We start from the raw sequence: 15,357 nt of genomic DNA, 5'->3' as shown, positions 1-15,357 counted from the left end.
CGCACCTGATAGCGCTTGTCGTAGTTCAGCTTACAGTGTATGATTGCTTTAAGTACCTACTCTCTATATCAAGTACTTTATTTGTTCTTAGGAATAAAAAAGAAAGTCTCTGACACTAAAGATAGCAGCAACTTCAACACGATTTGGGATCCGTATGCAGACGGTAAAACACAGTAATAGTTATAATAAATATATTTTAATAATTTATAAAAATAATGCTAATGTGAACTAATAATGTCTATAACTTTTGGCAAATATGCCGCACTCCAGGTAGGTGTTGGGTATTAAAAGAGGTCAAAAGTAGTGTTTTTCTAGGATTTGGTAGATAATTATATATATATATATATATATATCTCCTAACTGATATTATAACATATCTGGGAAAAAGTAAAATATCTTAACAGATTAGTAAAATATAGGCAGATAAGTCAAAGGGAGAAGAAAGGCTCCAGGCAACGGAACCATGTGGTTCAGAGCCTGTGTCTGTTACACAGATGATCCTTGAAGAACGTGGGTTTGAACCACACAGATCCACTTATACCTGGATTTTTTTCAGTAAATAGAGTACACAACCATAAATATATTTTCTTTTCCTTGTGCTTTTATTAAATAAAACTTGCTTGCAAAGTATGTGCTTTGCCATTTTTTATCTGAAGTTCAGATTCACTGTTCAGACATTTTTTTATTTATCAATTAACATATATCATTCTGTATTAAACCTTCTTTTGAATAACGACTTGATGTCAACTTAGCTTCAGATATGTGATTTTATATTTCTCAGTTAATATTAGGAATAGGTTGACTTTTAAAAGAGAAGGGTGTAATATTGAACTGATTTTTCCACCTGACTTTCTCAGGCACGAGGGTGTTACTGAACACTTTTACACACAGATATACAAAGAGCCAGAGACTGCACACAGGAGACAGTTGCATGATTGATTGAACAAGGTTAGCAGGAATGACTTATAAAAAATAATATAAATAATAATAATAAAAGAAGGAAGCACATTGCCTACATATGTGATGAAAAATAATGACAGCAATCCTCTCTCTTGAGTTTTTGGAATTAGCCCGGAGAAAAGATCTTTTTTTTTTTCCTGTTATTTCATGGGTACAAATTTAAATGTACTAAGTCAATCAGTAGTATTGAAACTGTAGAAGGAAGATGCATTTCTAAGTCAAAACTGGGTTCACTTATAATAGTAAACAATGTCTGGTTAAATATATAGATCTTAGCTATATTTTTAATGTTTTTTAGGTTTTTGTTTAAGTTTCAGTTAGTTAACACACAGTGTAGTATTAGTTTAGGGTGTACAGTTTAGTGATTCATGAGTTCCATGCAACACCCAGGGCTCATCACAAGTGCCCTCCTTTATCCCCATCTTTTAAAAAATATTTGACATAAATACTAGTACAATGTAATTCTGACCATGATCAACATGAGAGCACACACTTCGTGGCTTGAAGGCATGGCTTTCCAACTCCCAATGCCAGTCCCAAGCTCAATGTCCCTAGGCCACCAATGCTTTGACTGACTGGCTAACAATTTGGGTATTATCCTAGATTGAATAATTCTCTACTATAACTCACAGAACACGAGAAGGCAATATGCTTATGAGTACAGCGTATTATAAAGTAATCAGATTGGGAACAGCCAAATGAGGTGACTCACAGAGCACCATCTGGGAGGATGTCGAACATGACGCTTCCATGTCCTCAGGACTTGTCACTTTCCAGGGACATATGGATCACCAACCAAGAAGCTCGCCTGAGCTTTGCTGTCCAGAGTTTTAACTGGGTTTTCATGATGTAGGCATGATTAATTAAATCACTGGCTACAAGGTTAACTCAGTCATCAGCTCCTTCCCCTCCCACAGGTTGGGAGGTCAGGCTGATACCATCTGGCTCAAAACCCCAAGCCTCTAAGTACATGGCTGTCCTTCCCACAGCCACCACTGTGAGTTATTATAAACATGATCACATAGTTACCATAAACTCAGGTGTGGTTTAAGGAGTCCATCATGAATATCAAGGACATTCCTATTGCTCAGAATAGTCCAAAGGTTAAGAGATTGAGTACTCTGTAGATACCAGGAGCAAAGAGCAGAGGAATCCTTCACTACACACAACCCCGATTATCAGTGTGAGCAGAGTACACCACTATTTTGATTCTTTAGATACCCGAGATGTCACATATATAAGGAATAATAAAGAAAAAAAACCTACTTAGTAAAATCTTAAGAGAATATAGATGATGTATAAGTTTTATAACATCGTTCTCTGTTCTCATAGTACTTGATTTTGATCACAATATTTTATGATACAAGTTGGTTGTTTATATTAGGTGTGATGACGTAGAGGTACCTGAGTCTAAAACATCTCTAAGATAATCATAAATATGTAGCCTATATTCTTTTCCACAATGGAAATAAGGATTCGTCCTGTATCAAGGTTTGGATTAAGAAATTCCTCTGATAGTGAGTATGTTATATAGGAATTAATAGGATGTCAGTTAATGTTATGGGAACCTAGTCTTACTGAAACTTAATTTGAATAAAAATGGATAATACCAATAAGAAAAGAAATTCCTCTGTTAAAAATAATTATGGAATTTGCTATTTGTTGCTATCAACTTTCTTAGCAGAAATGCAAAAATGTAAATTTTAAGAAAACTAATATTAAGTTAAATAAAAACATCAGTGAACAAGTAATGTGATAAAGGAAAAAGTCATTAATAAATAACATGAAGATATAAATCCAATTTAAAATAATCAAATTTGATCAACAACATGACAAGTTGTTTTATATAATGTCTTCTACCAAATTAAAAGAGTCTGGCTGACAATATGTTTTTCCAGGCACTCAGGTTGAATTTCTTCATACTTAAAATAGATTTCATTAAAAAATGTACAATATTATACCATATGCAAATCTATTATAATATTACAATATTGCAAACATACTTTTTTTCTGAAGTTAAACAGACCACTTACATTTTTTAGTTTAACATTCAAAGGTTTATGTTTTTTGAGATGACCTGAAGATGTTTGATATGTGGGAGATTTGCATTGTTTCTAAGACATTTCCACCCTCCAAGACAATAGTGTTTTTTTGTGAATGAGCCTAGTCAACCACATCATCCTCGTCTGGGCTGTTTTTTGTATTTGCTACATGTGCATACTATGGGGAAAAAAAATGAGCAAGAGCCATGTTCACAAATTTGGCAATTTTTACAGTTGTAGCCATTGTGAATACCAAAGGTATGTTCAATTGAAAAAATAATCAAGAAAATTCCTAATTTATACTCTACATATCATATATTATTCCCACTTACCTGTAGTTTTGCTTTTCCGTGGTCTAAATTACCGATGAACCATGGGTGGTTCATCTGGAAGCAGGTGATGCTCCTTCTGACATATTGTCTGAAGGTCAGTGGTAGCCTAACGCTATGTCACATGGCAGGGTCACTCACCTCCCTGCATCCTGTCCTGTAGGCATTTTATCATCTCAAACCTTCACAAGAAGGGTGAGGGCAGGACAATAACATATTTTGAGAGAAAGAGAGAGATCGTGTTCACATAACTTTCATTATGGCACAGGTTGCAATTATTCTGTTGTATTTAGTTGTTCATCTCTTACTGTGCCTAATTTATAAATTATACTTTCTCACGGGTGTGCATCTATAGGAAAATACATATAGCATATATAGGGTTTGGTGTATCTGTGGTTTCAGGCATTCACTGGGGATCTTAGTATATATCCCCTGTGGATCAAGGGGGACTACTGTGTAATATTTTACATAATACAGTGACAACAGAGAAAGGAATGCTTTAATTCCTGTACCTCTCACATAGTTTTACATGGAAACTTCTGGTTTCTCTGTTATTTTACTTCCCCTTGCCCAAGGGAAGAGCAATGGCTTTTCTGATGACGAGAGCCTCTCGCTCTTGGGGTTGGGAACCTAATGAGCCCCCTGCTGCAGAAAGGAATGCCATTACAATCATTGGCACTAGTCTCTTTTAACTCATCCCCCTACTCATGGATTATTGGGGCCTGTTTGTCTCTTTCCTTCTCTATGTTTTGGCTGAGACCAAGTATCTGAAGGGGCTTCCATCTTTGCCCCTGCAAGCTTTGGGGTCAATTATCTTGAGTTCTTGTTTCTAGCCCACTGTGCCTCAACATCTCTCTCTTTCTACATGCGTACTGCATTGTGTGAGTCCCGAGGCAAACCTTGGCCTTGCCCCTTATACTTAACCCACACAGGTACTCAGAAGCCCTGCTCCCTATTCTTTGGAGGGTTATGTGGCATTTGTCCAAATTTAAAAAGCAGAGCTTCATTTTACTTCTGGCCACGGATCTTCTCTTTATTCCCTACTGGGCAGACTCCTGAGGCTATGAAGAGTGAATGGTTTTATACCCAGTGAACACAGCACGATGTCTTCATAGTTGAAGTTAATTTTGTGAGTGATGGCATGAATTTTGAGATTTCATTTTGGCTGACTTTCTTTGTCCATATACTTGTTGGATGTGTTTGTTATAGTCAGGGACCTCGCAAAGAGTGGCTGAGCAAGCTGATAACTGTTAACGTTGGAAGGCTGGGGATGTAGATGGGAGCTGAGGACCTAAGTCATTTGGAGAGTAATGCGAACCAGTATCTCAGGGTTTGAGAAAGGAGTTAGAAAGATGGAAATGAGGAAAGCTAATTGAATTTGAATTAGAGGTATCAGTGTGAACCTGTGGTTTTAATATATATAGATGAAAATTAAAATGTAAGTGTGTGTGTGTGTGTGTGTGTGTGTGTGTGTGTGTGTGCATATTTCCTACCTTTGTCTTTTGACAGATATAACAACACCCCAGCAGCAATGAAGCCCTCTAGTACCCAATCTGGGCTCCTAAATATCAATGTAATACAATTTTTCCCTAGAGGAACCAGTGTTCTTGGAGAAATGAATACTCATTTCTCAAGGCTCTGGTAGGAAGAAAAAAGAAAAAAAAACAAAATGATGAACCACTCTGTATAAAATAGAAATCTATGAATCCATCCAGCTATAAGAGGATATGTGCATAAATGAAATGAATGAAAAAGAGATTTCCCTTACAGAATACAAACTAATACATCTAGAAAGAAGGTGGAATTAGAGAATCATCATTTGACAACTGTTAAATTCAGGCTGGAACATCAACGGATGCTAAAACTGACGGGTAAAATTCTAATGAGAAACAGCATGTTCTCAGTCTCTGTGCATGTCCCCACCTGATCTGTACTCATCAAAAGCAGGAAAGTAGTAAGTTCAGGGGGGAGGAGCCTGGCAGATGCCACCTTCGCCAAGCGTTAATGTGACGGTCACCAATAACGCAACAAGGTATGCACTGGTGTACTGATAAACCTGCTGTGTAAACCAACAGACAAACCAAAGAGCTCAATTTGTTGTGGGGTTGCAAACGCAGTGGTGTAAATACTCCCACCTTGGCTGATTTAACAGCCAACATGCCACTGTGCACAGTGTTGGGAAGATATGCAGCCTTTGCAGGCTGAACAAGCCAGCTCCCTCATACCCCCGAGAGCAAGCGTGGAGCAGATGAGACAATCCAGCAAGAATATAGCATCATCTTTTGACATGCTTGCCAACAATGCATGAGCTGAATATAATTGTGAAGGCTGTCGGACAAACTCAAATTGAAAAATGTTCCACACGAAAAGTGTGCATGTATTTTTCAAAAGCATCAAGTTGAGGAAGGCATGGGAATGACTAAGAAACTCTTCTGGATGGAAGAAAACGAAGGGAACCGAAGATTGAGTGTGCCGAGTGATCACGGACAGAATCCTTTTGCTATGAGAGCCATTAGTGAAGATTCTTGGAAATCAAATGAGATCTATGTGTTGAGTCTATGCATCATAGACTGTGGCATCTATATTAGTTTTTTTGGAATTTGTGATGTGTTGTAAGGAATGCACACTGAATTTTTACAAGAAATGGGCCGTTATGTTTGCAAATTGCTCATAAATGGTTTAGGATAAAATAATTTTACATATACAGACATATGAATTAGAGGGAGAGATAGACACAATTATTATATAATATGTAGAGAGATGGGGGTATGTGGGAGCTTTGGTACTATATTTGCACTTTTTTAAAGGTAGAAATGATTTGAAATGTTTTAACAGGAGATTTAAAAAAACTTTATATGGAAAAAAATGACAAATTGGCCATAAAATTTGAATATTTTTAAAAACATAATCAGTATTTAAACTTTTTCTATTTCTATGGTACTTTTAAAAATATGTATAAAAGAATATTGAACCCGTTTTAAAAGTTAGTGGTTCAGTACAAACAAACAAGCTTGAGAAGTTGTTAGAGGTATATATTTCAGGAAAAAAATCGACTTACTTCTTGAACAAATTCAAGTTTTTTAGATTTTTTATTTCTGCTTGAACAGCCCTGAATATGTAGGGCTTATGTTGTAAGCCATCTACAATTATTTTTGGAAGTAGGCAGGTTGTAAATTAAAAATGAAGAGAATAGATCAAAATTCATACCAATTTGTAGCTGACAATCAGTATTAAGGGGAAGTAAATATCTGTGCTGATGGTAGAATCAGTAGGGGCAATAATATCCTTTGTCAGTTTTCTTTGTTAGGTGTTGCTCTATCTAGGTCACAGTAAAACAATGTGATAAAAAATATACTGCCTGTGGCAACACTTTTAAAAAATCTCCCAGCTGCATTCTGTGTGGTGGGAATACCTTCTTCTGCTGACCCACTCCAAGAGGAGCCCCAGGGGCAGCTCACCGCGAGGCGGGGGGCGGAATGCCCTATCTCCAGCTGGGGCCAGATGTTCCCTGCACAGCATCCTCCCAGGCCTCTCTGGCTAATTGGCACCTGTCTGTTTTGTGTCACCTGAGGCATCAAGATTCATCAGCTTTTGCAGAAGAGCAAGTGATTATCTCTCATGTTAGAGGTACAAACAGGACATCGTTCATGAATTGCTGCAATTAGCAGTAACATTTAGAAGGAACGTGATTCACAAAGCATTGTCCCATACACAATCATGTGTGACTCACAGGTACGGGACTTAATATCATCTTCACTTTCTAGCATTGGATCATGTTAAAATGACATGTTTCAGTGACAGAACTAATCTGTGTCAGAGTCAGGGGTGGATGTGGGTTTTCTGACCCCATTGTAACCTGGTCAACTGAAGACGAACAGATAAAAACGTCAAACAATGTACAGTGGATCCCTGTACGTATAGATATGGGGACCGGAGGCTGTGAAATAGATTTTCAAAAGTGTAAGTTAGGGTCTCATCTCCCAAAGAAAGCCATGAAACTGAGCAGGAAGCACTGTAGAGAAGTGTTGTCCTACATGTGCATTCAGAGAAAAGCTGTGTCTCTACAGACCTGGGTGGCCGGGATGGTGTTTATGGAGGACATGGCAGCTTGGTCGTTTTCTAGGCTTGGGTAGAAGACCCAGGGGTGGGAAGCGAGGAAGAGCAGTGCTGCTTTAGAAGAGTTTTAGTTAATGAAACAGAGTAAGGTAATGGAAACAGTCATTGATTACCCCAAATTCCAGGCAACAAGTAATGCAGATGCTATCATGAGAGCAGATTTGGTTAGATGAGTTAGATCTATTGTAACATTATTCTTTCTGCAAACATTATCTAAATCTACAAAAATAGTGCTTGTGTGGGCAGCACATATACTAAAACCCTTGTTGTGAGGAGCGCTGAGTAAGGTACGGGATTGTAGAGTCACTCTCTTGTACCCTGAAACTAGTGTCACGCTGTCTATTACTATACTGGCATTAAAGTTTTTAAAAAGTTGGGAAACCACTGAAAAAAAATTTAATTACAAAAATAATACCAGAGTGAGAAGACAGCAGTCATACACAGTCAACAAAAGTGGGTAAAAATTGGTGTTTTTGGTGGATGTCTCTTGAATTGGGCCAACTAGTGGGCGTGGTGGACATCCCTGCACCTCCTGGCCTTTCTCCCTCCTCCTCCTAAGTTCCTCTCGTAGGCACTGGGTGTGCCCTCTTTGGAGGGAGGAGAGACAGTGTTCCTCAGAAAAATTGCTTCTCGTTTTGTAAACAGGCTAGCGTACCCCTCTTTTTTTATTATGTTCAGTTAGCCACTGTATAGTATACATCATTAGTTTTTGATGTAGTGTTCAATGATTCATCGGTTTAGTATAACACCCAGTGCTCATCACATCACGTGCCTCCTTAATACCCATCACCTAGTTACCCCATCCCCCCACCCCCTCCCTTCTGTAACCCTCAGTTTGTTTCCCGGAGTCCAGAGTCTCTCACTGTTCATCTCCCTCTCTGATTTCTCCCCCTTCAGATTTCCCTCCCTTCCCCTATGGTCCTCCATGCTATTCTTTATGTTCTACATATGAGGGAGACCATATGATAGGGTACCCCTCTTTGCAACACTTCCCTATCTGTACTTTATTAGTTACCAGGTAGTTTCACCAATAGTCTCTCTTTATATAGTTGTGCTAACCAGCAGGGATAGGCTTACGGTTTAAAAACAGCTTATGTGTCTGCCTATCTCTGTCTCAAACACGTCAAACACCTGGGTTAAACCTTCAAACATCTTCTAAGTGTTTATTATTCAGCACACAACTGCAGTGTTCTTAGAGTGCACTCATGCTTCAGGCCTGACAAGACCCCACCTCTCAGAGCCAGGCCCTCTTGACAGCCAGGAAGATGGTTTGAGGCACAGACCCCACATCTATCAGGGATTCCAACTTCTGGAAGAATTTACTCACCCACGTGCATGCATGTATGTCCACACATAGTCAATGACTAGTGTGTGCAGTGTTTTATTTTCTTTCCATTTCTCACTGTCCTCCTTCCAGCACAGACCAGGAATGGTTTGGATTCTGATTGGTCAAAGATGCCAGGACACATGCTCAATCTGTGGGTGAACCTTGGTAAATCCAGTGAAGGCTGTCTATGCTAATCAAAGGTCAATGAAAACTCCTTAATGTATTTGCAGGATGGAGTCAACACACTCATTTGCACTTATGATAGGATATTTTATTCGGATGTTACTTCTGTCTCCGTCCACTGGTATTCTTCCCGACCTCATGCCAGGAGAGAGCCTGGTTTTGCCCTTGGCTTGGCTAAAGGCAACAGTTGTCCATAACCAGGTTCAGGCCTCACCTGGCTCTGGACTTCCAAAATTCGCAGCTCCTGAAAGCAGAGAGGATGGCAAGTCTCAAGGTTCAAACAGCTGACATGACCACAAGGAAGGTGAGAAGCTCTCTAGGCCTGGAGATCCTCTGGGGACTCAAGTTATGGTGGAATCACGGTGCTGCAGGGAGGTGGCAGGACCTGAGGGCATCGGGGTCTGATGCACTGAGGAAGGCAGAGAGCAGTCTGCCGAAGGCCAGCAGTGGACCTTGGAGCTGCTGGAATCAAGGGATCACATGAACTTGGGGAATGAGCAGATGTGACGTGAAGAGCAGAAGACCTGCATGTTTGGGGCTGTTTGCTTTCTTTGAGCAGGGAACAGACCCCCAGTCAGGATGGGGATTGAATTTCCCCAGCTGTACAGGATGATCCCTCAGAGCACGTTGAAGTAGTTTTAAAATGTCAGTGAAAGGTGTAAGTTTCAGCCATGTCTAAAAATGATATTTACAAGCATTATTCATTTGTGAAAAGATCGTTTGTGTGCAGAATGTGGACTGTGTGGGGAGAAGGCAGACGAGGGCTCAGGAGGTCAACTGACACTCATTTCATCAGCCCAGGCAAGAGCGGAGAGTGATGACAGCTGTGGGCTACAGAGTAGATGCCCAATGGAAGCTTCCACCACTCCCTGGTTCCTGTGATGGGTTGCTCTGCTTCTTGTCCTCAGGTACTGAATGAAGTGCCAGGCTTTGAGGCTCTGTGCTGATCAGGAGAAGCTCTGCTTGGTATGTAGCCAGGAAATAACTGGTGTGTCTGGTGAGGCAGTTGATAGGTTTGTCAAGCTGGTGAAGACATGTTTACTGCATGAGTAACTGACTTAGTGTGAGAAGGGAGGGGAGATTGTTGAAGGAGTAGGAATAGGTAGGAATAATTACTGGATCATGGTAGTTCTAGTTTTAATTTTTGTGGAAACTCCATACTGTTTTCCAGAGTGGTTGCACCAGTTTGCATTCCCACCAACAGTGTAAGAGGGTTCCCCTTTCTCTGCATCCTCACCAACCTATGTTTTTAGCAGCATTATTTACAACAGCCGAAATATGGAAGCAGCCTAAGTGTCCACTGACTGATGAATGGCTAAAGAAGATGTGGTATATATACAATGGAATATTATTCAGCCAGGAGAAAGAATGACATCTAGCCATTTGCAACAACGTGGATGTTGCTAGAGAGTATTATGCTAAGTGAAGTAAGTCAGTCAGAGAAAGTCAAATACCATATGATTTCACTCATATGTGGATTTTAAGAAACAAAACTCGTGAACAAATAAAAAAGAGACAAAAGACAGCCTCTTAAATGTAGAGAACATACTGGTGGTCATCAGAGGGGAGTTGGGAGGGGGATGGGGAAATAGCTGATGGGGATTAAGAGTACACTTCTCGGGACAAGCACTGAGGAATGCATAGAAGTACTGAATCATTATATTGTACACCTGGAACTAATATAACACTGTGTTAATTATAATTGAATATAAAAAAAAGGTAAAATGGATCAGAAGAGAAGGGAAAGAGCATCCCAGGCTACAATTTTGGGAACACCTCAAACAGAAAACATCAGTTGTGTAAAAGAGAAGCCAGAAATACAGGCAGTGGTTAGACCACGCAAGGTCTTTAAGCCAAATCAAGGAGGCTGAAATCCCATCCTAAGATCATCAAGAATCCATGAGAATTTTAGTATGAAATAATCATAAGTTCATTTTTTAAAAAAATCCTTTCCTCCAACTCCTGAATAGAGAATGAACTGTTTGAGGGCAATAGTAGATTCAGAAAACACGTTGAGAGAGGGTTGCACTCATCGAGCTCATGGGTGCTGGTGGGTGGCACTGGGGTGATGGTGGTGAAGGGGCAGGGGGAGGCTGGCTAGGTGGGGCCCATTAGCAGGTTGCAGGGCAGTGTGGGGTCACAGAGAGAAGAGAGCCTCTCTAATGGGGGAAGGAGGAAATGCTAGCAGTGCTGTTGACTAACTCAGGGAACGCAGGAGGCTGGCCAGGGTTTACAGGCTTGGATTATGAGTTAGGCTTTGCACACGCCATCTCCAAAGGTCGTTTGGACACCCAGAGACGTGAGGCCAGCTGGAATCTGTACCTGGAGCCGTTGACTTAAAGCTGGTGGGGGACACCAGGATCACCAAAGTGGAGAGGGAAGGATGATGGAAGATCTTACCTTTCTGACAATGTTCATCTGTCTTGGATAATTATGAACTTATCTCCTTATTCCGTTACACAATAGGGTTATTTTCAGTGTATCTTGGTCTAGTAATTTGCTCACACCACAATGAGTTTGACACAACAGGTGTTTCCTTGACTCTCGTAAGTGCTAAGTATGCCCTTGAGAGAGCAAGTCCGTGCAGGGAGCAGCGAGCATGTGCGCTTGTAGAAAACGGGATTTAAAGTTGCTTATCATTTCCCCTATGTAATACCTCCTACCAGAATACTGTAAATTTCTGATTGATGGGCATTTTTCTTTTCCTCAGCCCCCTCCAGTATCACAGTGTCACTCTAGTCCTCGACGTCTATACATCTCCTGCTGACTTGTCAGTTCTCACGACACAAGGCAGAAAATTTTAAGTAAAGGAAGCATTATTTATCATAAACCTGCACTTTCCTTTTCATATGTGCTTAGTTAGAATCATTTGCAGATCTCAGTGGGAACATTGTTCAGCACGGATCACACAAGGATAGAAGAGAGAGTACGTAGTCAAAAGCAGCATTTTATCAATAATATATTGGATCAATCCACCCAGGCTGACTGCTGCCCCCACCCCCGCCCCGCCAGGACCTCCATAAGACTCGCTCATTTAAGTTTTATCCCTTCTTTGTTCAAGTCAAAACAAGACAAACAAACAAACAGAATGATTGTGTTCTTAAAAGAATGCAGTGTGAGGAGCACCTGGGTGGCTCAGTTGGTTAAGCGTCTGCCTTAGGTTCACGTCAAGATCCCAGGGCTCTGGGATCGAGCCCCATGTCAGGATCCCTGCTCAGTGGGGAGTCTGCATCTCCCTCTCCCTCTGCTGCTCCCCCATGCTTGTGCCCACAAATAATAAATAATTAAATAAATAAAATCTTAAAAAAAGGAATGCAATGTGAAAAGCCAATGCATGGTAAAATATAAGAATTTCTGTGTCCATATACTGATATAATAGAAAGATGTCACATCAGCTTGTGGAGAGCAGAGAAAATGTGTAACTTTACATATGAGAACAAAAGAGAGACTCAAAGTACAAAAGGATTAAAGCCAATACTCAGATTACATAGGTGGCTATCAGACCATAGGGATTTGGAAACCATAACAGACACCGCATCTATTTTATAGGCGGATAATTGAATGCATTTGTCATGTTATTGCTCTACTCCATGTCTCCTGCAGGAACCACAGTCCCAGCCCTTCTGAACAGCACCTCCAACCAGCTCTATCTGCATTTCCAGTCTGATATTAGTGTGGCAGCTGCTGGCTTTCACCTGGAATACAAAAGTAAGGTCAACTCTTTCTGCATCCAGCTTCCATTGTTATACTGAGTACCTTTCTGAACGGAAACAAAGTCCACACCCTTATTACATAGGAAAATAGTATTGTTCTAAAACTACTTTAAAAGTTGCATGAAAGTGGGTCACACAAAATCTCTCTCTATGAAATATTTATTGTAAAAGCAAATGAATGAGGACATGCAGATGTTAGTATCTGGAATAATTGGATAGATGCAGATGTTAGTTTCTGGAATAATTGTTCAAAAGCACAAAGCCTAACCATTTGTATGATTCCTGGGTTTTTTTTTTTTTTGTGAGTGATAACAAATGTTCATATTAACATCCTGAAACCTAGAAAATCATAATTTCCAAACAGATTATGGTCATAGGCCTTTCCACTTCTAGACTCCAAGGCTGTCAGCACGGAGTACCACTGCATTCAGCTTTGTGTATTATTCATTCTAATTGGAAGAAGGTATTGTGAAGGAGATGCTAACCTTTTAAAAATGAATGTGCAAGTGAGTTAATAGTCTGATAAATGGGTTGACAAAGGTCAAATTCACAAATCTTCTTTGGCATTTGATTATGCAGGTAAACCTTGTAAAAACGAAATAAGAATTTCCAATGAGAGTCAGGTTTATTTTAGGACATGTTTTCAAGCACTAAAAATGCTTAATGTTGATATTCATCTTCTTTAATAAGCAGTTGCAAATAAGCAAATACATGGATAAGCTTTAATAAGTGATCTTTTGAATTGAGATAAACAGTTTGCTGAGATGTAAATGCATGCATGTTTTTGATAGGCCAGGTTTCCAGCTGATGATAAATATTCTGAACCAGACAGAAACCACAGGGCTGTTTCCCATTTCAGTTAAATTCCCCTACTTATTACAGGCATTTGTATGCAAGTTTATTCCAATTTATTTGAATAGGACTACTTTGGTGACAGTATAAAATGATGCTGTAGATGTTATTTATGTAGGAAATGTCTGGAAAAAAAATCTGCTACTTTGATACATTTTGTGAACATCTGTAGATAGGAAACGATCAACCTTATTTATGATAGTGTTAATAAATTCACTAATATTTTTAGCAATGTTAGAACTCATGAATGCTCTTCTGTCTTTCACTCAAACTCATCTTGCGGAATTGGGCTTTTCACTCACTTCTTATAAAAAGAGGTGTTGGTGAAATAATTAGTCCTCAGTTACTATTACATAAAATTACAGCTGCAACAATATAATTATCTACATTCTACTTTATTCCCAACCAATATACTTCATTAAAAGAGAAAGACTAAGATATTTCTCACCGAAATGAATCTTGTTTAAAAATCCAAGGCCTTGTTTCATTACTTAATGTATTTATTTTTTAGTTGCCCAAACATAATGCTATGTTTTCATTTGCTCACATTTGTTCTGAGTGATTGTTTTGGATGCTAACACCATTGTGATCTCTCCCAAGTCATTCATGCCCTCCCAATCTCCGGTGTATTTAAAAGCACTCATTTCTCGGTTCTAATTCCTTGAGCCAGAGTTCAAAATACTGGTCATATAAAGGTTTTGTAGAATTAATCTCACTAAGGCCAACATCAAACAGAAGAAGGACTGTTGAATTAGGCTGCCAAAAGATTGTCTCATATTTTTAATCTGTTGACATATTTTTCCATCTACCTTAAAATATGTACTGTAGATCTGTAAGCTTCTAAATTCAGATTTGTCACTAAAATTGATATCCATGAAATAATAAGAAAAAGGACCAAAACACACACTCTATGCCAGGTCCTGCTTTAAACATGTTACAGCCCCTTACTCAATTGTCCTCAAAAAACCCTAGTTTGGAGGTATGCCCAGTGCTTAAAGGAGGAAGAACATAGCCTGTAGTCACACTGCTAGTGACCCGCAGAATGAGAGACACTTCATCACGAAGGCCCTTGACTGAACCCTATGCTAGGATCCCAACTGTCCTATCCGAAAGGCAGCATGCACTGCTCTGTTTTACAAATGATGACCCCGAGGGTCATGAGCAGGTAGATGATCCATGGAAGATAGAGGAGCTTGTGAATCCATTTGTCCTTAAAGCCAGAACTGCTATGGCTGATCCACACCTGCTTCTGTCTGAGGACTTTCACTTTTCTCCTTGGGAAGTAAACACTAGGCTCTGGTAAATATCCCAATCCATCATTCCAGATGAGCACTGTGAGTGTTCCCAAACACAAAACAAACATTTTTACTTTTGGGATGAATTATCAAATTTTATTTTATTTTTTAATTTTTATTTATTTATTTTTAAAGATTTTATGTATTTATTTGACAGAGAGAGACACAGCGAGAGAGGGAACACAAGCAGGGGGAGTGGGGGAGGGAGAAGCAGGCTTCCCGCGGAGCAGGGAGCCCGATGCGGGGCTCGATCCCAGGACCCCGGGGTCATGACCTGAGCCGAAGGCAGACGCTTAACGACTGAGCCACCCAGGCGCCCCTGAACTATCAAATTTTAATGATCGCAAAAGCAATTCCAAGAAGGCCTGATCCAATTTGTATGATCTAGGTTCTCTTGCATGATCTGGGTAAAAACTCAAAAGATCCAGCATCATTGAATGCTTTGTGTGTTCTCGACGCCAGCAGTCCTTCTAATCTGGGTGGGAAGTTGGACAGAGTTACACGGGTGTCACCCTTGCTCTGGGCTCTTTTCTTCAGAGG

The 15,357-nt window shown here is 39.8% G+C and overlaps 1 protein-coding gene across 1 annotated transcript in view; it reads left to right on the top strand.

Moving 5' to 3' along the window:
* CSMD1 (CUB and Sushi multiple domains 1) overlaps positions 1–15,357 on the top strand; it is a 1,681,733-nt gene that overhangs the window by 1,455,628 nt on the left and 210,748 nt on the right. Inside the window, exon 40 of the mRNA XM_088021297.1 lies at positions 12,561–12,665. Within this exon, the coding sequence (XP_087877423.1) occupies positions 12,561–12,665 (105 nt within the window). The remainder of the gene's footprint in view (positions 1–12,560; positions 12,666–15,357) is intronic.

The sequence above is a fragment of the Eumetopias jubatus genome, unplaced genomic scaffold (assembly GCF_037043125.1).
Source record: "Eumetopias jubatus isolate StellerSeaLion01/CBP00866 unplaced genomic scaffold, mEumJub1_p1.0 scaffold_2, whole genome shotgun sequence".
In the NCBI taxonomy this organism is placed as follows: domain Eukaryota; kingdom Metazoa; phylum Chordata; class Mammalia; order Carnivora; family Otariidae; genus Eumetopias; species Eumetopias jubatus.
Note: the sequence above shows the minus strand (reverse complement) of the source record. Positions and strands in the feature narration are given on the sequence as shown.